Raw genomic sequence first — 24092 nt, 5'->3', positions numbered from 1 at the left:
AAACACTTCAAAAACAGAATTACTCATCATCTCTAATCAGCCTGAACGCTTCACTCTCCCCATGCGACAGAACACTCCCCAAATTACTACCACAGCCCTCTCTCAGACCCAGTTCGTAAGAGACCTGGGCGTCTTTATAGATCAACACCTAAGTTTTAAACCCCACATCAAGGCTCTCCTAAAGGGGGGTTTCTATAAACTTAACATCCTAAAAAAACTCAAACCCCTCCTCCACACCCACGATTTCCGCACAGTCGTTCAGGCCACCATGCTCACGAAACTAGACTATTGTAACTCCCTGCTACTAGGACTCCCTGCCTCTACCATCAAACCCCTTCAGATTCTACAAAATTCCATGGCTAGAATCATAACCGGGACGCGTAAAAGGGACCACATCACCCCCATACTAAAGGACCTACATTGGTTGCCCATCTCCTTCCGCTCACAATACAAAACCCTCACCATCCTTCACAACTCCCTACATAAACAACAATCACACCTGGCTCGATGAAATGCCTCGTTACCGCTCCTCCGACCGCCCCCACAAGAACAACCCATACAGGCACCCTCCACACCCCATCCCTCAAAACAGCTCATTCAGCCCACACCAGAGGGAGAGCCTTCTCCGTCGCTGGCCCCACCCTCTGGAACTCCCTCCCCACCCTCCTACGCCAGGAAACATCCTTTCACAACTTCAAGAAAGGAGTCAAGACATGGCTCTTCCGACAGGCCTACCCCGACACAAACCAAACGTAATATCTCCCCCTCAGCTCCCCCCTGCTCGACCTTACACCCCCCTGCTCCCCCCCCCCCCCTCTCAGTTCCTCCCGGCTCGACCATCCCCTCTCACCCTCCTTTTCGCCTGTCTTATCCCTCTCTCCTCCTTCCCCCAGCCACCCCTTTCGATTCCTCGTCACCCGGCCGCCACCCTATCCCTTAGTATTCCCCCTCCCCCACCACCTCCCCTTTATACCCTTTGAAGAAACTATTTCCCAGTGTTTCGACTGCCTTTGTCGACCTTTCGACTCTTCCATAATTCTACTCATTTAAATGATACCTATACATAAGTCAGCTGTACATAGTCTCCCTCTATCCTACTGTATTTTTCTCCCTTTTTACTTCCTTTTAACTATGCTTTTCTCCCTTTCCCCTCCTCAACCCCCCTTTCCCACACCCCCCCAACCCTTTACCCATCCTCCCTCCCCTCCCCCTCCCCCTAGCCTACCCTACCCCTAACCTACCCTCCCCCCCCCTCTCCCTCCCCCTTTTTCCCCTTTAAACCTCTGCTCCCTTGGCTCATTTCTGTACTGTTTATTTTGTTCACTTTGTTTTTGTCTTGTTGTTTTTGTTCTTGTTTTTAGTTTAATTAATAATATTATATTACATTGTTATAATGTTATATTGTTTTACTGTATCTCCCACCTGAGTTCTGTGTAAACCGGCATGATGTGCTTCACGAATGTCGGTAAATAAAAGTTAATAAATAAATAAATAAATAAACTTCACATTCTCTATAGATAGTAGGGGTACACAAGTCTCTCAAAATTTATGCCAGGGCTGAGTTATTTATTTTCCGTTTTTTTAATGGTGGGAATGTAGGTCTTGGTCCTTGATTGGTACTAGACAGCACACATGTTCCATCTCCAATGGAATAAATATCCACTTTGAGCAGTGTACTTGCATGCCTCGATTTGATTCCCATAGCATTTTGAAAGATTTCAGTTTGAGGGAGAAAGGCAAGGTAACTATATGCAGTGGCATTGAGGTTTAATTAAGCATATTTCACAAGGTTTTTTGTAAAACAATCATACATTTTTTCTACAGTTTAAGTAGTGAGAAATACGCTCTATGTGTACCATCAAGCTGGGGGCAGGCTGATGAATCAGCATTCATTTTCCTATGAATGTGATTCATTCATAGTCCAAGTTAAAGCTTAAGGTAATAACAGTTCGCCTTGTAGCCGAATCGTAGTTTCAAGGTGGCTGCTGATGTTATTTACAAGAGGTTGCTTTGTCTGTCTGTTTGAAACATGTTCTTTTTCCAATGCAGATCATAAGAATCAATGAGCATTTACCGCTCACTGGCAAAACAGAGGTTGGTAATCATAGAAGCTATGATTCATGAACAGTCTAACATTTGTAGAGGGTTAGTGTGCTGTAAAGATGATATTAAATTTGATGATGGATATAGGTTTAAATGTGTGTCTAGGGTTACATGCGGTGATAGATATTTTTGAGATAGGATGTTTATTTTAAGAAATATTTTTTTCAAAATAATAAAAGTATATAAAGAAGTTAACTGCTGGGCGTCACGTGATGCCGTGAATGAGACTGGACGCACGTTGCCTTCTCCCCGGGGACCCTCTCTCATTTGTTGCTCATATTAAACCTTAATTCTCTTTTTCATCCTTCGCTGCCTGCTGACAATAGTCTCCTGTCCCTCCAGGTTTTCTAATTGCTATATTTACAGTGAGCGGCGTTACCGATGTCGACGCACACAACACAGAGAGACAAAGAGAAACAATGGCAGGGAGAGATTAAAAATGGCTGACATGGAAAGGGAGGAACACAGCAGGCCGACTTCTTGATGGCACGGTGGCTGAAGCAGATCATTCTCCTACTGCCCTAGCAGTCACTATTATAGCAGCGCTGGAGGGGAGACAAATTATCCGACCAGATTGAAGGAATCGGAACACACATTACTGGTTTTAAGCAAGGTCTCACTGAGGCTGAACAATGGATCTCTGGGTTAGAAGACAGAGTAAACACTCTAGAGCATACATCACTGACCTCAAAAAATCTAATAAATTCTTAACATTTAAGGTGGATGATCTGGAAAATCAATCCCAGTGGAACAATCTCAGACTGGTGGGCATTCTGAAAACCAGTTGGCTGAAACCTTGGAAAAATGGCTGACACAAGCTCTGGCTCTGAACACAAGCAAAGGTCCCCTACATTTGGAAAGGGCGCATAGATTGGGCCTCAAATGCAGCAACCACATTCTCAATCAAACAGAAAAAATTACAAACCTAGAGAAGTCATTCTCCAGGTGCTGAATTTTGCGTACAAGGTGGACAATCTCAGGGCATACAGACGGCTACAAAATCTGCACTACGAAGGCCATAGAATTTTACTTTTTTCAAGATTTCTCGGCTTCTGTAGCTGAAAAGAGGCAGTCTCTTGGCTCGTTTTGCGCTCAATTGATAAAGAAAAACCTGCGCCTTACCCTCTTATTTCCTGCTAAACTGAGGGTCATTTATCAAGACAAGGTGCTGCACTTTGCTACAGCGCAGAAAGCCATGCATTTTCTTCAGAATATGGACAGTGACTGTGCAATCCTGGCTGCTGCTGTTCTACACAGATAGCAAATGTTGCTTACCTGATGTAACAGGTGTTCTCACAGGACAGCAGGATGTTAGTCCTCACAAATGGGTGACATCGAGGATGGAGCCCCAACCACGGAAAACTTCTGTAAAAGTTTCAGGAACTTTGACTGGCCTCTACTGGGCATGCCCAGCACGGCACCAACCCTGCAGCCAGCAGGGGTCTCCCTTCAGTCTTGTTTTCAAAGCTTCCAGCAGTGCCGAAAAGATAAAATAAAAACGAACCCAACACCGCGGGGTGGCGGGCGGGTTTCGTGAGGACTAACATCCTGCTGTCCTGTGAGAACACCTGTTACATCAGGTAAGCAACATTTGCTTTCTCACAGGACAAGCAGGATGGTTGTCCTCACAAATGGGTGAGTACCGAGCTGAGGATGTCCTGACTTGCACCAAATGTACCCAATGGCGTGCAACAGGCACAACAACTGGGGAGGAATTTGGTAAGGACATCCGCATCCTACCGGGAGGTGGAAAGATGTTGGTACATCAAGTTGGAAAAAGGTTACGCAAGACAGATTGGCCGAAGATGGAATCTTGTCTTCCAGCTTTATCCAAACAATAGTGGGCTGCAAAGGTATGGAGGGAACTCCAGGTTGCAGCTTTGCAGATGTCAGGAAGTGGCACCGATCGAAGGTGTGCTACTGAAGTCGCCATGGCCCTCACAGAGTGTGCCTTAACACGGTCTTGGAAAGGAATGCCAGCTTGCTGATAGCAGAAGGAAATGCAGTCCGCCAACCAGGAGGAAAAAGCCTGCTTACCCACAGGTTGTCCTAACTTGTTAGGATGGAAAGAGACGAATAATTGAGTGCTCTTCCTGTGAGAAACTGTACGGTCTAGATAAAAAGCTAGAGCTCGTTTACAGTCTAGGGTATGCAGAGTCTGTTCCCCTGAGTTGGAGTGGGGCCTGGGAAAGAAGATAGGTAGTATGATGGATTGATTGATATGAAACTCCGAAACTACCTTAGGTAAAAATTTAGGGTGAGTGCGGAGTACTGCCCGGTCCTGCAGGAGTTTAGTGTAAGGCGGATAGGTAACTAGGGCCTGTAATTCACTAACCCTGCGAGCTGAAGTGATAGCCAAAAGGAATAACACTTTCCATGTGAGATATTTTAGGTCACAGGAGTGCAGAGGTTCGAAAGGTGGTTTCATAAGGCGACCAAGAACCAGATTAAGGTCCCAAGATGGGGCCGGAGGGCGTAAAGGTGGCTTCAAATGGAGCAAGCCTTTAAGAAAACGGGTTACCAGGGGTTGTACTGAGATAGGGACACCCCCGATACCTTTATGGAAGGCGGCTACCGCACTAACATGCATTCTAATGGAAGAGGTTTTTAGACCTGATTCTGATAGATGCCATAAATAGTCCAAGAATTTAGAGATTGGACAGGAAAGGGGATCAAGGGACTGAGAAGTGCACCATGATGTGTACCGTTTCCATTTGTATGAGTAAGATTTTCTTGTGGAAGGCTTTCGTGAAGCGATCAGGACACGAGAAACTGAATCCAAAAGGTTAAATGGCTGAAGGACTAACCTTTCAACATCCATGCCGTCAGTGACAAGGCTTGGAGGTTGGGATGGAGGAGGCATCCGTCGTTTTGAGTGAGCAGATGCGGGTCCGTTCCCAGAGGAATGTGTCTGCGGATGGAGAGATCCTGTAGTATGGGAAACCACACTTGGCGTGGCCAGTGCGGTGCTATCAGGATCATAGTTCCTCTGTCCTGACGCAGCTTCACGAGAGTCTTCGACAGAAGAGGAAGTGGAGGGAATGCATAAAGCAGACCGGTTGTCCACGTGAGGGAGAACGAATCCCTCGGCCGAGAGTGCTGGCTCTGAATGAGAGAGCAGTAATTGTCCACTTTGTGGTTCTGAGGGGACGCAAAGAGGTCTATGTGGGGATAACCCCACTTGTGAAATAGAGAGATTGCTACCAAGGGATTGAGTGACCACTCGTGTGGTTGGAAGACACGGCTCAGCTGGTCTGCCAATACATTGTCCACTCCCGGGAGGTAGGTGGCTCTGAGGTACATGGAGCGGGAGAGGGCTTCCGCCCAAATCTGCGCAGCTTCCTGACACAGAAGGAAGGAGCCTGTGCCTCCCTGCTTGTTTATGTACCACATGGCCACCTGGTTGTCTGTTTGAATTAAGATTGCGTGGTTCGATAGGCAATCTTGAAAGGTCCTGAGAGCATAGCGGATTGCTCGCAGCTCCAGGAAATTTATCTGGTGTTTGGCTTCCTCTAGTGACCAGTATCCTTGAGTTTGCAGATTGTGTAGATGGGCTCCCCACCCGATGTTGGAAGCGTCGGTGGTGAGGATTATCTGGGGATCTGGTGGAAGAAAGGACAAGCCCTGTAGGAGGTTGCATTGATTTGTCCACCAGGCAAGAGACAGACGGAGTGCATCGGTGATTGTAACAATGGAGGACAGAGGCTAAAGAGCTTGAGTCCATTGTAGTCGTAGAGTCCATTGTGTGACTCTCATGGCCAGACGGGCCATGGGAGTTACTTGAACTGAGGAGGCCATATGTCCTAGTAGAATGAGGAATTGGCGAGCCGTGGCTGTGTGTTGAGACCGCAGCTGGCGAGCTAGGGACACCAGAGTCTTGGCCCGTTGATGAGGGAGGAAGGCTTTTGTTTGTAAGGTGTCCAAGTCTGCCCCAATGAAAGATAAGGTCTGAGATGGGACCAAGTAGGATTTCTTGTAATTGACAAGAAATCCTAGAGAGAGCAAAGTATGAATTGTTAGGGTCAGGGAGGACCAAGCTATTTGCTGGGTTGGGGCCCTGATTAACCAATCGTCCAGGTAGGGGTAGACGTGGACACCTTCCTTCCTGAGGAATGCTGCTACCACCACGAGGCATTTGGTAAAGACTCGTGTTGCGGACGCCAGGCCGAAAGGTAGTACTCGGTATTGGTAGTGGTTTCGGCCTACTAGAAAACGCAGGTATTTGCGATGAGATTCTGTGATCGCAATGTGGGTATATGCATCTTTCAGGTCTAGAGAGCATAGCCAATCCCCTCTTTGCAGTAGAGGGAGCAGCGAGCCCAGGGTTACCATCTTGAACTTCTCCTTGGCAAGGTACTTGTTGAGGGCCCGTAGGTCTAGGATTGGACGAAGTCCTCCTGACGTTTTTGGTATCAGGAAGTACCTGGAATAGAACCAGAGTCCTTGTTGTAAGGGAGGAACGGGTTCTATAGCGTTTGACTGTAGGAGAAGAGAAACTTCCTGCTCTAAAAGAACAGAGTGATCGGTGAGTCTCCACGCCTGCAAAGGTGGGGAGTCGGCAGGAAGGGATAGGAAGTTGAGGTGGTAACCCTGTGCAATGATTGCTATCACCCATTGATCTGTGGTGATTTGATGCCATTTTTCTAGGAAGTGGCACAGCCGTCCTCCTATCGGTATAGCTGGAAGAGGGGTTTGGCAACTGCTCTCTAAGTGAAAGTCAAAAACCCGCCGCAAGGCCCGGTTGTGGAGCTGCTGCAGGCTTTTGTTTACGAGTCTGGCGAGGCTGAGTCTTATGGTAAGACCGTGCAGGCCTAGGCTTGGTTGATGGGGGATAATACTTTCGTGGCCTAAAGAAAGACTTCTTGGAGTCCTTTCTAAAGGGCTGTTTAGAAGGCAAGTCAGGAGGAATGGATGAGAGCTGTTTAAGTGTCTCATGATGATCCTTCAATTCAGCAACAATTTGTTGAATTTGCTCACCAAACAAATTATCCCCTAGGCAGGGTAAATCAGAGAGCCTGTCCTGAACTTCTGGACGAAGGTCAGATGATTTAAGCCAAGCCCAACGTCTGGCAGAGATGGCCGTGGCAGAAATTCTAGTGGAAGCATCAAAGATGTCATAGGCTGTTCGTATTTCATGCTTCCCAGCTTCAAACCCTTTATTTAGAAGGGATTGAAGCTGTGGCTGGAACTGTTCAGGCAAGGCATCAGTGTATTCCTGCATCTGTTTCAGGATGACCCTATTATATTGAGTCATATAAAGTTGATAAGAAGCTATTCTGGAAATCAGCATAGCTCCATGATATACCTTCCTACCTATACTATCTAGGAATTTGTTTTCCTTAGTAGGAGGTATGGAAGAGTGTGGCTTTAGTCGCTTAGCTTTCTTTTGAGCTGATTCTACAACTACAGAATGATGGTCTAACTGAGGTTTTTGAAAACCAGGTGCTGACTGTACAAGATATGTAGAGTCAGCTTTTTTGTTGACCGGGGAAACAGATCCGGGAGATTCCCAATTCTTTTTAAGAAGGTCTAGAAAAACCTGATGAATGGGAATAGAAGTGATGACTTTCGGGGCATCCAAAAATTGGAGCAATTCCATCATCTGATGCCTGTCATCTTGTTCAGATTGAAGTTGGAATGGGACCAACTCTGACATTTCCTTCACAAAATTTATGAAAGAAAGAGAAGTCCTCAGGGGGAGAACGCTTTCTACTCACCGCAGGAGAGGGCGGTGAAGGCAAATCATCGGTGTCAGTAGAGGTATCATCACCCCAAGTATCATAGGGATCTGGATGATGACCTGCAGGACCTCGAGGGGGCTGAACACCTGAAGGCCCAGGTTGAGGTTCCGAAATATCGGTTGGAATCACCGGGGGCATCGAGAAAATCCTCGATGGAATCGGTGCCGGTATCGGTGCCGGTGTAGGCATCGAGGGAACTGGTGTCGGTCTCGATGGAATCGGTGTCGGCATCGAAAACCTCGGTGGAGCAGAGGTGTGTATCGCTCCCGAAGAAGAAATCGGTGGCGAGGGACGACCTGGCATCGATTGAACAATTCCCGAAGGGGGAATTCGATACGGTGTTTCTCCACCTGATGATAAACCTGTCGGTGACAGCGGTCTTACCGGTGTCGGTGACTCAGGTATCACCGGTGGAAGGGCTGTCATGAGCGCCTCCATCCGGTGTAGCAGCGGTGCCAGTGCTGCTGCAATCGGCTCGGTGACCGGTTCCACTCTCGGTGCCGGAGGAGTCTGGAACCGTAGCATCGCCTTGTCGATGGCCTCCTGGACCAGCCGGTCCAGTTCTGCCCGGAGACCAGGGGTAACAAGACCCGGCTCGACGGGAGAGGGAGGCTGAGGCTGAGCCGGAGGGACCATCGTCACCGGTGGGATCGCGGCTCCCAAACCCCGAGGGGGTGAGGGTTGCCTCGGTGCCTGCGAAACAGTAGTGGACGGTGCCACTTCTGATCGAGACTTTTTTGGCGGTGGCTCGGTCGGTGCTGAGGTCGATGACGTCAATTCCTCGACAGGCCGAGACTTATGACGTCGATGGCAATGTTTTTCTTTCCGATCCCCTCGATCATCAGGGGAAGGAACGGGAGTCGATGGCCGCGAAGTCATCGATGGCGGACGGTCACCGAAGGGTTGTCGATGATGATGAGACCTCGACGGTGCCGGTTCCGATGACGTCGATGCAATCGATGGCGTTGGGGTACGAGCTTGGAAGAGGAGCCCCATCTTCTCCATTCTGGCTTTGCGACCCTTTGGTGTCATTAGGGCACATTTGGTGCAAGTCAGAACATCATGCTCACTCCCTAAACACAAAACACAGACTCCATGAGGGTCTGTGATTGACATAGTTCGGGTACAGTCCGGACACCGACGGAACCCCGACGCCATGGCGAAAGGCCAAAAATTTAGCCGCGGGACTGTCGAATGCCAACGGGCCTCAAGGGCCAAACTCGACGGAAGTCGACCAAACGACGGCAAAAACTTACCGAAGTTCCGCGGACCGAAAAATTTGTCGAAGGGAGACCCCTGAGGGGCAAATTTTTCTTCAGAATTAATTATTCGAAATTCCTGTCAGGAACGTGGTTAAGAGCTCTTCTACCGCGTGGCTACTGCTGCGCGGAAAAAAGAAGACTGAAGGGAGACCCCTGCTGGCTGCAGGGTTGGTGCCGTGCTGGGCATGCCCAGTAGGGGCCAGTCAAAGTTCCTGAAACTTTGACAGAAGTTTTCCGTGGTTGGGGCTCCATCCTCGATGTCACCCATTTGTGAGGACAACCATCCTGCTTGTCCTGTGAGAAACATTTATTCACATTCCCTAGAACAGTGGTTCCCAAATGTGTCCTGGGAGATCATTAGCCAATTAGGTTTTCAGGATAAATGCAATGAATATGCATGAGATAAATTTGAATGCAATGGAGGCAACACAAGCAAATTTATTTCATGCATATTCATTGCAAATATCCTGAAAACTCAACTACCTAGGAATCCCTCAGGACAGATTTGGAAACCATTGCTCGAGAGTTATCCTGTGCAACATCTGAAGCAGCAGATCTACTCAATACTACATATTCCCTCAATAAGCAAGCACTGGCTGACATTTCTGAGCACACATTTATACTCCATAGCAATCTCATAATGTGTGAAGTTGTACAGCTGTCATATACCATATCCTCCTCCGTAAGTGTGCACTTCTCCCATCGATGCTCCTTGTGAACTTGGGGAAGACGCTTCACCCTCCATGCCTCAGATACAAAGATTCTAAGTACTCTGGGACAAAGAAGGCAGAGTTGCTTACTTGTAACAGGACAGCAGGATGTTAATCCTCACATGTGGGTGACATCACCAGGATGGAGCCCAATCATGGAACACTTTGGTGACTGGCACACTGAGCATGCCACCAATCCTGCATCCAGCAGGGGTCCCCCTTCAGTCTAGTTTATAGTAAAAGTACGAGCGAAAAATAAAATAAGAAAATGTAAACGAACCCAACTCTGCGGGGTGGCGGGCGGATTTCGTGAGGACTAACATCCTGCTGTCTTGTGAGAACACCTTTTACAGGTAAGCAACACTGCTTTCTCACAGGACAAGCAGGATGGTAGTCCTCACATGTGAGTGATTAGCAAGCTACAGGATGCCCGAATATCACGTTGCCAAAACACTTAACAATGTGCAACAGGTACAACTGTGGTAGTTTTGGTTATCAGGGCAGCCTGGTCATCTCTCTGGGTTGCAGGAAGGAAGTTGGATTATTATATAGGAAACAAATTTCGCAGGACCGACTGGCCGAAGATGGAATCTTTCTACCAGCCTTGTCGAGGCAATAATGAGATGCAAATGTATGGAGGGAGCTCCATGTGGCAGCTCTGCAGATGTCAGCAAGAGGTACGGAACGGAGGTGTGCTACTGACATTGCCATTGCTCTTATTGAGTGTGCTTTAACATTTCTTGGAGAGGAAGTCCTGCTTGATGATAGCAAAAAGAAATGCAATCTGCTAGCCAGGTGGATACAGTCTGTTTGCCTACCGGAGCACCCAATTTTGTGCTGCAGTGTGATCTAAATAAAAGGCGAGAGCGCGTTTACAGTCCAAGGAGTGTAGAGCTCGCTCACCTGGCTGTGAGTGAGGTCTTGGAAAAAAGGTAGGAAGAGTTATGGACTACTTTCGAGAGGAATTTAGGGTGAGTATGGAGTACCACACGATCATGAAGAAACCTGGTATAAGATGGATATGTTACTAGTGCATGTAACTCACTGACTCTGCGAGCGGATGTTATGGCTACTAGAAAGATCACCTTCAAAGTGAGATGGCAAAGCTCGCAGGAATGTAAGGGCTCGAAAGGAGGCTTCATAAGTCATGCTAGAACAACATTAAGGTCCCATGTGGGAACTGGAGGGCGTAGTGGAGGCTTAAGTTGTAGTAAACCTCTCATGGTTGTGCTGATATTGTGGCATTTCCTATACCTTTGTGATAAGTAGCTATAGCGCTAATGTGTACTCGGATGGAGGAAGTTTGTAGGCCAGACTCCGAGAGATGCCAGAGGTAGTCCAGGAACCTTGTTGTGGGACAGGAAAAAGAGTCTATTTCCTTTGTTGTGCACCATGATGAAAATCTTTTCCATTTTGAAGGATACGATCTTCTAGTAAAAGACTTTCGTGAAACTTCAAGAACTTGGGATACACTGTCAGAAAGGTTCAAAGATTGCAGAATCAACCTTTCAACATCCAAGCTGTCAGCGATAGCGAGTGGAGGTTGGGATGACGTAATAGACTGCTGTTCTGCGTTATTAGTATTGGATCTGTGCCCAGGCGAATTGGTTGCTGGACTGATAGGTCGCGGAGGATGGGAAACCAAACCTGACGCGACCAGTGAGGGGCTATGAGAATCAATGTGCCCCGTCCTGTCGTAACTTCATGAGAGTCTTGCTGATGAATGGAAGTGGAGGGTAGGCATAGAGGAGACCCGTTGACCACAAGTGGGCAAAAGCATCCCATGGAGATGTCTTGTGACTGCGGTGTAGAGAGTAGAAATTGCTCACTTTGCGGTTGTGTATTGACTCAAAAAGGTCTATTTGCGGATGACCTCACCGGTGAAATATGCGGTTTGCTACAGCGGGATCCAGGGACCATTCGTGGGGATGAAAGGTCCGACTGAGGTTGTCCGCTATCACATTGTCCACGCCTGCCAGGTAGATCGCTCTCAGTAGCATGGAATGGGAGAGAGCCCATGCCCAGATCTGTGCTGCTTCTTGGCATAGAAGATAAGAGCTTGTGCCCCCTTGTTTGTTCAGGTACATTGCTACCTGATTGTCTGTTTGGATCAGGATTTCTTTGAAAGGCAATCCTGACAGGCGAAGAGGGCATATCGAATTGCCCGGAGCTCCAGAAAGTTTAACTGATACTTTGCTTCCGCCGTTGTCCAGATTCCCTGGGTTTGGAGGTTGTTGACATGGGCCCCCCAACCCAGGGTGGATGCATCTGTCATTAATATGATTTGAGATTGTGGAGGTTGAAAAGGTAGTCCTATTAGTAGATTGTATCCACCAAGCCAGGGAGAGACGAAGGTGGTTGGTGACGTGGACAATGTGAGACATCTTTTGACTTGACAACTGGGATTTTAAAGTCCATTGCGTCACTCTCAAGGCCAGTCGAGCCATGGGAGTTACATGAACTGTGGACACCATGTGACCCAGCAAGGTCAAGAGATGACAAGCTGTAGTGGTTTGGCAAGACTGCACTGATTTGGCTATGGTTGATAATGTGCGTGTCCTGTTCTCTGAGAGAAATGCTTTTGCCTGGATGGTGTCTAGATCTGCTCCTATGAACGATATTGTGTGTGAAGGAGTCAGATTTGACTTGGGTATTAGTTTATTAGAAACCCCAGTGACTGGAGTAGACTGGTAGTGCACAGGAGTGACTGAAGTGCTCTCCTTGGAGTCTGAGCCCTGATAAGCCAATTGTCTAGGTATGGATAGACATGGACATTGTTTTTTTGCAAATGGGCTGCTACAACTGCCAGGCATTTTGTGAATACTCGCGGAGCTGATGAGAGTCCAAATGGTAGTACACGGTATTGAAAATGATGTTGACCTACTGTGAATCTGAGGTATTTGCGATGAGGAGGGTATATTGCAATGTGTGCGTAAGCCTCCTGAAGGTCTAGAGAGCAGAGCCAATCTTTCTGTTGTAGTAGTGGAAGCATGGTATCCAAGGTTACCATTCTGAACCTTTCCTTTTTGAGATATTTGTTTAGGGCACATAGGTCCAATATTGGTCGAATGCCTCCTGAATTTTTTGAATTAGGAAGTAGTGAGAGTAGGACCCTTGACCCCACTGTTGTCGAGGTACTGGTTTCTACAGCACTCGATTGCAGAAGGGTCGAGAGCTCTGCCTCGAGGAGTGGGGAGTGAATGTTTGGATTTGTGACTGGATGGGGCAACCCGTTCGGTGGCATAGTGAGAAAATTTAGATGGTATCCTTGATTGACCACAGTTAGGACCCATTGATCCGTCGTGATGGTGTGCCAGAGATTGGAAAAATGGCACAAATGACCTCCCACTGGAATGGTAAGGAAGGGATTGGCTGCTGCTCTCTATGAGAGAGTCAAAACCCCGAAGCTGGACCTGTCTGTGGGGCTGGTTGGGCTTTTGGTGCTCTAACCTGACGAGCCTGACCTCTTTGAGGAGGTTTAGATTGTTGAGGAGGTTTAGATTGTGGTGGATAATACCTTCTCAGTTTGTAGGTATTCTTTCATCTGTAAGATCTTTTAGTGGTGGATGGATAATCCGCAGGAAGAGCAGACATCTGACTCAAGTTGTCGTGATGGTCTTTTAATTGTGCAACTGTTTCTTGGATTTTAGTGCCAAATAAGTTGTCACCGGTACATGGAAGGTCCGCTAATCTGTCTTGGACCTCTTTGTCATAAGTCAGAGGACTTGAACCATGCCCAGCGTCTGGCACATATGCCTGCTGCAGAAACCCTGAAGGCAGTATCAAAGATATCACATACCGCCCTTACCTCATGCTTGCCAGCATCAAGACCTTTGAGGAAGATGTTGTTGAGCCCTTCTTGATATTCATCTGGTAGAGATTCAGAATACTCTTGGACCCTCTTCCAGAGGTTTCTGGAGTATTAAGTCATATACAGCTGGTATGCTGCTATGCGTGCTATGAGCATTGATCCGTGGAAGACTCTTCGTCCGAGGGCGTCTAACGATTTCTGCTCTTTACTTGGAGGTGCCGAAGAATGAGGCCTGGATCTTTTAGACTTCTTTTGAGCAGACTCCACAACCACAGACTGGTGGGGCAGCTGTGTTTTTTGAAACCCCAGGGCTGACTGCACTAGGTAAATGGCATCAGCTTTCCTGTTTACCAGAGGAACTGTGCCAGGATGTTCCCAGTTATGGTGTAGCAAGTCCAGAAGCACTTCATGAACTGGGACTGCCATGACCTCTTTAGGTGTATCGACAAATTGCAACACTTCAAGCATTTTGTGTCTGGCATCCTCTTCTGTTTGCAAATTAAAGGGAATGGTCTCAGACATTTCCTTAATGAAATTTGCAAATGTCAAATCTTCAGGAGGGGAGCGATGGCGTTCATCTGGGGGTGAAGGCTCTGAGAGAAGTTCTTCTGAATCAGAGTCTGTAGAATCATCTCCCCAGGGATTATAAGGTTGATCACCAGCACCTCTCGGACCCTCAGGTTGATGTATAGGTCCAAATCCATCTGGAACTGGAGGTGGCACCGTTGGGAATCGAGGTGGCATTGATGGGGGCACAGAGGATGGTGATGGCATCGATAGCATCAGTGTTTTTGAAGGACGCTGAGGCGGCAAGGAACCCGATGGTCCTGGAGTTGGCTCTGGCATTGGTAGATTCGGTTCATCTGAGGACAATGGAATTGGCATCGGTGTCTGTGGCTTTGTAGGAGCTAATGGCACGGCGGGAAAAGGCGTCGATGGCAGAGCACAGAGTAATGAATCCAGTCTGTCAAGAAGTGGAGCCAGCATGGTAGGTATCGGGTTGGGGGCAGGTGCCGGTGAGACTGGAATCCTTGTAGAGCTTGGAGCACTGTCTCTTGGGCAATCCTGTCCAATTCCGCCTGAGAAGCTGGCATCAGTGGCACAGCTATCGGGGGTGGAGGCTCGGAGGGCGTTGCCAGAGGGTCCACCTGTGTTAGTGGAGTCTCGGCTTCCAACACTGGTACTGGTGGGGAACGCCTTGGTGTCCTGAGTCCAGACGGGGATGGGACCTCATCTCCTTGGGACTTCTTGGCCGGTGGTTCCGTCGATGTCGATGGCCTTCCAATGCAGACATCGGAGGAAACACTTCGTCGATGGCGATGACGATGCTTTTCTCGATGGTCGGTCCATTCCTTTTCCGGCATCGATGAAGAGGATGTCGATGCCTTGGACCAGGAAGAGGAAGGCGAAGTCATGTCACCGGCAGCTTTCTGTCGCTTAGATTTCAGTGGCAACAGAGTCTTCGAAGACGCAGGTTTCTTTTTTTTTTTTTTTTTTATTTATAATTTTTGACATGCCAATGAAACAGTAGTGTCAAATACAACAGTAACAAGAATATAAATGTCAATATCCAGGTGACACCATAGTATTACATGTTGCACAAAATAAATGTATACACACAATTGGGTTGCTGAATAGCCCTCAATATTAAGACAAACCAAATCGTAAGACGCAGGTTTCTGACTCGATGTCAGCTTAGCAGAAGTCAATGGAGATACTTTAAAAAAAAAGAAAAAAAAAAGAGGAGTTCCATCTTTTCCAAGCAGGCCCTGCGGCCTTTTGGCGTTATTTGTGAACAGCTAGTACACTGTTGCACGTCGTGAACAGGTCCGAGACACAAAATGCACACGTTGTGCTGGTCCGTAATGGACATGGTTCTAGGGCTTTCTGGGCACTTGCAGAACCCGGTAGCCATGATATTAGAAAAATAAACGGGCGCGTGGTCGGTGACAGTCAGGCACCGATGAAAGAACCCTGCCGGGATCAGACCGAAAATGACGGGAAAAACCTATCGGCGTCGACGAAGGTCAGTGGTCGGTGGGGGACCCTGGGATAGGGACACATTTTTTACTTTAAAGTTTTGAATTACGTGAGGAAAAATTGTGAGGTAAACTCACAGAGCTCCAGAATCCACGAGGCTATTGCTGCATGGAAAAAAAAAAAAGAGACTGAAGGGGGACCCCTGCTGGATGTAGGATTGGTGGCATGCTAGGCATGCTCACTGAGCCAGTCAAAGTTCTAGAAACTTTGACAAAAGTGTTCAGTGATTGGGCTCCATCCTGATGATGTCACCCACATGTGAGGACTACCATCCTGCTTGCCCTGTGAGAAATACCTACTGTACCTGAATATAACTCACCTTGAGATTGAGTTTGGAGAGATGAGCAATTAAAATCTAAAATCCAAATCCATTGATTGCAGCTTTGAAGTGGATGTGTGTATATATATGTTGGAGCAAGCCTATTCAACATGTGAAACTGGTGAGCGACTCCATATTATATGTACTGTCAATAAGCACTATCAGAACTTCTGAATGAGTTGAGCATTTGTGTGCATGACCACAGCATTCCCATCAACATATGAAGCAGAATATTTACCTTGTGTTGACTGGCTGCCCAATGAGCTAGATGATGACCGACGATGGGACAAAAAGACACCAGGAGCCATAGGTGTTGTGCCACGGTTGATCTGTGCCATACCAAATATGCTGGGCCCTGCTGTGTATTCATGGTCTGCCAGGCTCCCAGCAAATGCCTCCTGTCGGGGTTCCATGGTGCCAATAGCAATGCACTCGGGGGACTTATCAAGCTCTGGTGAGGCTGGCTTCTTCTTCATATACTTTCTCTTTTGGGACTTGTGCTGTTCCTGCAAGTAAAGATGGGATATCAGGAGAGCAGACAAACATAAGCCAGAGGAGCAGTCAATAAGTAGGGTGTTATCAAATATGAAGAGAGGTGGCTTTCTGATGATAATTAGATATCAAAGAGTAAAGAATACAGCTAGGCCAGAGAAGGAAAGACTCCATGTTCCAAACAAAAATGCACGATGAAGTCAGGAGTGGGGGGCAAGTCAGACAGGAAAAAAGAAAATTATTCCTTACCTGCTATTTTTTGTTCCTGTAGTACCATGGATCAGTCCAGACAGTGGGTTATGTTCCCCGTCCAGCAGATGGAGTCAGAACAAAACTCGAGAGGAGGCACTATATAAGCCCCCTCCCCTTGCCTCACTCTTCAGTAAACTAGACTAGCAAAGCCAATAAGAGAGGAGACAGAGGGATCAAGTAACGAAATGCCCAAAACAAGGCAAAAAAGTGAAAATGGCTGAACATTACCCCAGTGGGAACTTGCCAACAGAACCGTGAACCATAACTAGCCCTGGAGCCCCAGGGTACAGAGAGAAATAGCAGACAGACAGACCGACCTTCGAGCGGGGGCGAACAATCCCAACTGAGAAACCCCCCAAACACAGGGAGGGCGTCTGGACTGATCCATGGTACTACAGGAACAAAAATTAGCAGGTAAGGAATAATTTTCTTTTCCCCTGTACGTACCAGGATCTGTCTAGACGGTGGGATGTTCTAAAGCTTCCCTTACTATGGGTGGGCCACCGACAGCCCCGCTCGAAGGACTCTATCCCCAAAGGAATCCAAACCTGGCGCCCGGACATCCAAACGATAGTGGCGCGCAAAGGTGTGGAGAGACGTCCACGTGGCTGCCCTGCAGATCTCCTGGAGAGACACTGAAGAACTTTCCGCCCAGGAAGTCGCCTGGGACCGAAGTGAATGTGCCCGAACAGAGATCGGTGGATTCTTCCCGGCCCCAAGATATGTGGCTGTGATCGCCTCCTTGAGCAAACGGGCAACGGTTGTTTTGGAGGCCAGATGACCCTTCCGAGGGCCCGACCAGAGTACGAATAGGTGGTCCGAGAGACGAAACTCGTTGGTGACCGCTAGGTATTGTAGGAGACACCTTCTGACATCAAGCTTGCGGAGTTCCCTGGGTTTCGTCGAAGCGAAGGAAGGCAAATCGACAGACTGGTTGATATGGAATGCCGAGACTACCTTTGGTAAGAACGACGGGACCGTGCGCAAAGACACTCCTTCCTCAGTAAAGCGAAGATATGGCTCCCGACAAGACAACACCTGAAGCTCCGAGATACGACGCGCCGAACTGATCGCCACCAGAAAAACTGTCTTGAGGGTGAGGTCCTTGATAGAGGCCGACCGAAGAGGCTCGAAAGGCGGCCCGCCCAGTATATGGAGTACCAAGTTGTGATTCCAAGATGGACAAGGCGGTCTCAAAGGCGGCTTCAGGTGTCTAGCCCCCTGTAGAAAACGTACAATATCCGGGTGAGCCGACAGCCTTGAGTCCTGCCCATTGTGCAGGAAAGCCCCTAACGCCGCAACTTGTACCCTAAGTGAATTATAGGCTAGCCCCAAATCCAGACCGGCCTGCAAGAAGGAAAGAACTTGCGTCACCGAGGCACGGACCGGACGAATAGTACGCTCCTGGCACCAAACCTCGAAAACTTTCCAGACGCGCACGTAAGTAACAGAGGTGGACGTCTTGTGTGCCCGTAGAAGAGTGGAAATCACCCCCTCAGAGTATCCACGGCGTCTCAACTTGCACCTCTCAAAAGCCAAGCCGCAAGACAGAAGCGATCTGCCTGCTCGAAAAATATAGGTCCCTGTCGCAGGAGGTGGTAGAGATGATTGAGCCGCAGGGGTCCCTCCACCGCCAGATGAAGAAGGTCCACAAACCAGGGCCGTCGGGGCCATTCCGGTGCCACTAGAATGACCGGGCCCGGATGGCTCTCTATGCGACGGAGTACCTTCCCCACCAGGGGCCACGGAGGGAAGACATACAGCAAGATCTTCCGAGGCCACGGTAGAACCAGGGCATCGACCCCTTCAGCCCCGCGTTCTCTTCGTCGGCTGAAGAATCGAGGGGCCTTTGCGTTTTCGGCCGTGGCCATGAGGTCCATATGAGGAGTCCCCCACTGGGTGGCTATTAGACTCATTGCTTCCTCCGAGAGCTCCCATTCTCCGGGATCTAAGCACTGTTGGCTTAAGAAGTCCGCCTGTACATTGTCCACGCCCGCAATGTGAGAGGCTGCCAGCCGACTCAAGTTGACCTCCGCCCACTGCATCAGTCTGTCCGCCTCCAGCGAGATGTGACGGCTCCTTGTGCCCCCCTGACGGTTGATGTACGATACCGTGGTCGCGTTGTCTGATAGGACCCTGACCGCCCGATGGCGGACCAAGGGAAGAAACCCCTGCAACACCAAGCGTACCGCTCTCGTTTCCAGACAGTTGATGGGCCACCGGGACTGTTCCGCTGTCCAACTGCCCTGAATGGAACTCGCCCCGCAGACCGCTCCCCAGCGGGCCAGGCTGGCATCCGTAGTGACAACCACTCAGTCTGGGACTTCCAGAGAGACCCCTCGCGCCAGGTGGCGAGGGACCAGCCACCAGCGGAGGCTGAGTCTTGCAGCTGTCGGTATTGGAAAGAACCACCTGAAATTCCCGCGACACCGGCTTCCAACGGATAGCAAGGCCCACTGAAGGGGACGCAGATGCGCAAACGCCCACAGGACTAGGTCTATGGTGGATGCCATGGACCCCAGGACCTGTAGGTATTTGGTCAGGAACCGGAGGATCTGTTCGCACAAGGCATGTGCCCGGTCCGCACTTAGAAACACCTGTCCCACCTAGGTATCGAAGCGTGCTCCCAGAAAATTCAATGACTGGGATGGAGAGAGACTGCTCTTGGTAAAGTTGATGATCCACCCTAGGGACCAAAGTAATCGCACCACCTTGCCGACCGCTTGGACCCCCTCGGTTCGAGATTTCGTCCGGATGAGCCAGTCGTCTAGGTAAGGGTGCACCAGAACCCCATCTTGGCGCAGGGCTGCGGCCACAATGACCATAATCTTCGTAAAGACCCGTGGAGCTGTCGCCAAGCCGAACGGGAGTGCTTGAAACTGAAAATGCTGTCCCAGAATCTTGAAACGAAGATAGCGGTGGTGTGCCTGGTGGATCAGGATATGCAGGTATGCTTCCGTAAGATCCAAGGAAGCGAGGAATTCCCCTGGATGGACCGCCGCCAGTACCGAATGCAGAGTTTCCATGCGGAAGCGTGGGACCCGGAGGTGCTGGTTGACAGTCTTGAGGTCCAGGATGGGCCGAAAAGTGCCTTCCTTCTTGGGCACCACAAAGTAAATGGAATAATGACCCCGACCGAGCTCGGCGGCAGATACCGGGGTAATCGCCCCCAAGGAGAGAAGACGGTCGAGGGTTTGCCGGACTGCTCGTCTCTTGAGAAAGGAGCCGCATGGGGAGAAAAGAAACCTGTCCCTGGGCGGGCGGACAAAATCCAAGGCGTAGCCGTGTCTTAGGATATCCAGGACCCACTGACCCGACGTGATTCGGGCCCATTCCCCGTAGAAGCGGGCAATGCGACCCCCACCCTGGGAATTGGATCGCGGGTCGGCCTGGCATCATTGGGGCTTCGAGGAAGTACTCTGGGGCTGTCCGCCCTTGCCAGGCCTGCGGCCCCGAAAGGACCGGTTCCAGGTTTGCGAACGAAAGGATGAAGTCCGAGACTGTTGGTGCTGCTGTTGCTGCTGTCTGGGAGGACGGTACCGTCGCTGACTATGGGAGCGATACCTGGTGGAGCTGAAGGATCTAGATGCCCGCGGCCTGTCCTCCGGAAGCTTGTAAATCGCATTCTCGTTGAGAGACTTGATGATCTGGTCCAAGTCCTCCCCAAAGAGGAACTTACCTTTAAAAGGAAGCGAGCCTAGGCGTGTTTTGGACGAGGCATCCGCTGACCAATTTTGCAGCCACAGCAGCCGACGAGCCGAGACCGCAGCGACCATTGATCGGGCCTGGACCCGAAGGAGGTCATAGAAGGCGTCCGCCCCATAGGCAAGCACGGACTCTATAACCGATCCGCCTGCTGGGCCTCTGCTTCCGGAAGGGCCTGGGAAGTGAGCAATTGTTGTACCCATCGGAGTCCCGCTCTTTGCACAAGTGAACTACAGATGGCCACTCGGAGACCCAACGCCGAAACCTCGAAGATTCTTTTGAGATAAACCTTCAACTTCCTGTCCTGGAGATCCTTGAGCGCCGTGCCGCCCGTGACCGGGATGGTAGTGCTCTTTGTCACGACCGAAACTGCGGAATCCACAGCAGGGACCCTGAGGAGCTCCAAGAAATCTTCTGGCAGGGGATAAAGTTTGTTCATTGCTCTACTGACCTTGAGGGAGGCCTCCGGTGAATCCCATTCCCTGGAAATCAGTTGCAAAAAAGTGGGATGAGTTGGGAACGCCTTCGACAGAGGACGAAGGCCCGCCAGCAGAGGATCCCCCTTCCTGCCCTGAGAAGTGGCTACCACCGGCTCCGGGGGAGCATCGATATCCATTTCCTGGAGAATATGAGGAATTAGGTCATCCAGCTCATCATACTGAAAGATCCGTAGGACCCTTGGGTCGTCCCCCTCCACCTGGGAAGCTAACGTGGGGTCATCCTCTGTATCCTGGGGCGGATCCCCTACCGGAGGGTTGCTGGGTCCACCTGCTGGGGCCAGCGGGATACGGGAGGGCCCTGAATCTCCTGCGTGAGGTAACGCCCTACCCTGAGGAGAAGACCCCTCCAGGGACGATCCCAGTCACACCAATTTGGGAGGAGGGAGCCCCCCAGAAGCCTCCGAGGGCTGAGCCCTACACTGTAAGAAAGCCCGGTGCATTAGAAGCACAAACTCGGGCGAAAACTCCAGAGGTCCCTGAGGGAAACGATCCTGATCCTTCCCCTCCCGACCGCCAGGCTCTGGGCCGGGGAATGGCGCTGAACCGGAAGGCAACACCGGCGTCGGGCCTTCCACGTCTTCCTCTCCTGCGTTGGTACCCGAAAACAAAATGGCCGCCGTTCCTGTGCTCAGCGGGAACGGGGCCTGCCGCTTCCGAGATGTGCGGTCCTCACTGCGAGGACCCGCGGACTCGTCCCCCTGTCGGTCGGTGCCTTCCCCATTGTGAAGACAGGTGTCGCAGAGCCCCTCTCGCGAGAGCTGACCACCCTGCCTGCCGCAGGCAGAACATTCTGAGGAACGCGGCATGGCAGGTTCGGCGAAGGAGAGCTGACAGGAAAAAAAGGCGCGCGAATTCGCACTGCAGTAACGCCGCGGGCACACGCCCCCCCCCCCCCCCGACCCAGTAAAAGCGCCGAAGGACGAGGCCTCCCGGCGTCCGACGGTCCCGGGAGAAGGCTCCGCGGACCGCGGGTCGGTAGCGGTGGAAGACAATGTAAAATAGCGGAGGAGAGAGGGGGAGTGACTAGCACCACTAGTTTGCACCCCGGGTCCGGCCCGAATTCAGAGACTACGACGAGTAAACCTGAGGAAAAAATCTGACACAAAAAAATTCCCCAACACTCCCCCAAAACCCGAAGAAAGGCGCCCAGAAGTGGGGGGGCGGGGGGGGGGGGGGGAACAAGGTACAGACCTGGAAGCAAGCACTTCACGTCCCTTCAGGCAAAAACCTGCTGAGTCTTCCCAGAAACTTAACTGTTTCAAAATATTATTCCTGTTTCTTCCCTTCTTTTTTTTTTTACTTTACTTGATCCCTCTATGTAAAATACCCAAAAGAAGGCAGAAAACTAGAAAACCTAATCTCCTGCACTGGGGACTGCAGAGTCCCCTGCTCACATCTGCTGGAGTCAGAAGAATACTGAAGAGTGAGGCAAGGGGAGGGGGCTTATATAGTGCCTCCTCTCAAGTTTTGTTCTGACCACATCTGCTGGACGGGGAACATAACCCACCGTCTGGACTGATCCTGGTACGTACAGGGGAATGCACAGTTTAGTCAGAGAGGTGAAGGATCTCTATTACAGACAGGCTAGGTTGGGGGAGCAGGTCCCTGTTGCACTAACCTGTTGAGCAAGTTTTGCTGCAGCAGCAGCAAGACCTGTCTCAATGGATGCTACACGGGTCCCTTCCCGCACAGGACGGTCTTGCTTCGGAAGTGAAGGTGTCACCCGAGCTAGAAAAAACAATAATGGCAGTCAGCGGTGTCCTGGCTTCCAAACTTCAAGAAGTCTCGTTTCTCATGTTACTACCTATATAATACGTACTTTCATATGTACTGCTGTTTATACAACCTGCACCCCATCATATGCACAATGCTCATCATGTGATACCACATCCATGTTGCTTATAATATACATAGAGCCTGATGGGATTCAGTGCTAAGGGCATCCAACCACAGTGACTCAAAAATCGTCCTTTCTCCCTGAATAGCAAGTTTCCTTACCATCAGTTGCCTTTTTATTAGCTCCAACAGTCAAAACTGATGATAACTAGCAGTTAGGGTATTGGAGAGACTAGCAGCTAAAAAGAAGGAAGTGACATGTCATATTAAGGATCTGCCTCCTGTCAATAGTAATTACTCTGGGCTCTTGCCCTGCTGAAACTGAAATATCCTCCTGCATTGCAATATCAGTGAGTTGGTCCTGATTATTGTAGCAAATTAAAAAAAATAATTAACAGGAAGGAAAATTCCTACTCTATTATATTCCCCAACAGTCAGCACCAAAGGACATAGCATAGCAGCCTGGAGAACTTCTCTTTCAAAGGCCACAATTGCTGGTGCCCATCTATCTACCCTGTAATATCTTTTGAAGACTCTAGAAAGCACCTTGCGTCTGCCTTATGTCTCTCTTCCACTGAGGCAAAGGCTTTCTCTGCCTAAAGGGTGGAGACTCCTTTCATGAAAATGAACCCTTAAAAATTTGAAAGTTCACTAGATCTGAAAGGAGATAGATTAGCTGTTGATAAAGCAAAGCTGTTTACTTGTGATAGGTGTTCTCGGAAGATAGTTCATCAGTAGAACAAGTAGGTCACCTGACTGATCAGCATCACACACAAAGAATCATTCAAAGTTCTCTGGAAAAGTGAAAAGATTTTCTTTGCTCATGTGCAGAAGATCCCCCAGTTCCATATAATAGTTTTGACTGGGAAAAACTCTGAAGGGAGAGAGGGTGGATTTATGAGATTGGTTAAATGCCATCTTCAGAGAACACCTGTTATTTATTTACAATATTTATATACCACTTATACCTCTAAGTGGTTTACAATAGTACATACACAATATACATATAATATTTTAAAAATCACAATACAACAAAATAAAAAAAATAAAACCAAACTAAAATATTTAAACAAAGGAACCCTGAACCTACTCATTTAATTAATCAAATTACATTCAAGTCATCTATACTAAACTTGTCATTACCATCTAGATGTCATTATTTGGTTAAACAAAATGTTTTTAGTCAACTTCCAAAATCTAGCAAAAGAAGCTTCTTTCTAAATCTCTACTGGTAACGATGTCTACTGGAGAGGGCTTTGTACAAAGAATAACCCTCATAGAATTCATCCAATCTGTCTAACTTAAAGGAAGGTACCTCTAA

At 49.2% G+C, this 24092-nt stretch overlaps 1 protein-coding gene across 8 annotated transcripts in view; it reads right to left on the bottom strand.

The window, feature by feature from the left end:
* PHF8 (PHD finger protein 8) overlaps positions 1 to 24092 on the bottom strand; it is a 288114-nt gene that overhangs the window by 5183 nt on the left and 258839 nt on the right. For all 8 annotated transcript variants that reach the window (XM_029607918.1, XM_029607922.1, XM_029607902.1 and 5 more), the window contains 2 exons: positions 22554 to 22663; positions 16225 to 16492 (listed from right to left, as the gene is read on the bottom strand). In XM_029607918.1, the coding sequence (XP_029463778.1) occupies positions 16225 to 16492; positions 22554 to 22663 (378 nt within the window). The remainder of the gene's footprint in view (positions 1 to 16224; positions 16493 to 22553; positions 22664 to 24092) is intronic.

Source organism: Rhinatrema bivittatum, chromosome 1 (genome assembly GCF_901001135.1).
Source record: "Rhinatrema bivittatum chromosome 1, aRhiBiv1.1, whole genome shotgun sequence".
NCBI lineage: Eukaryota > Metazoa > Chordata > Amphibia > Gymnophiona > Rhinatrematidae > Rhinatrema > Rhinatrema bivittatum.
Note: the sequence above shows the minus strand (reverse complement) of the source record. Positions and strands in the feature narration are given on the sequence as shown.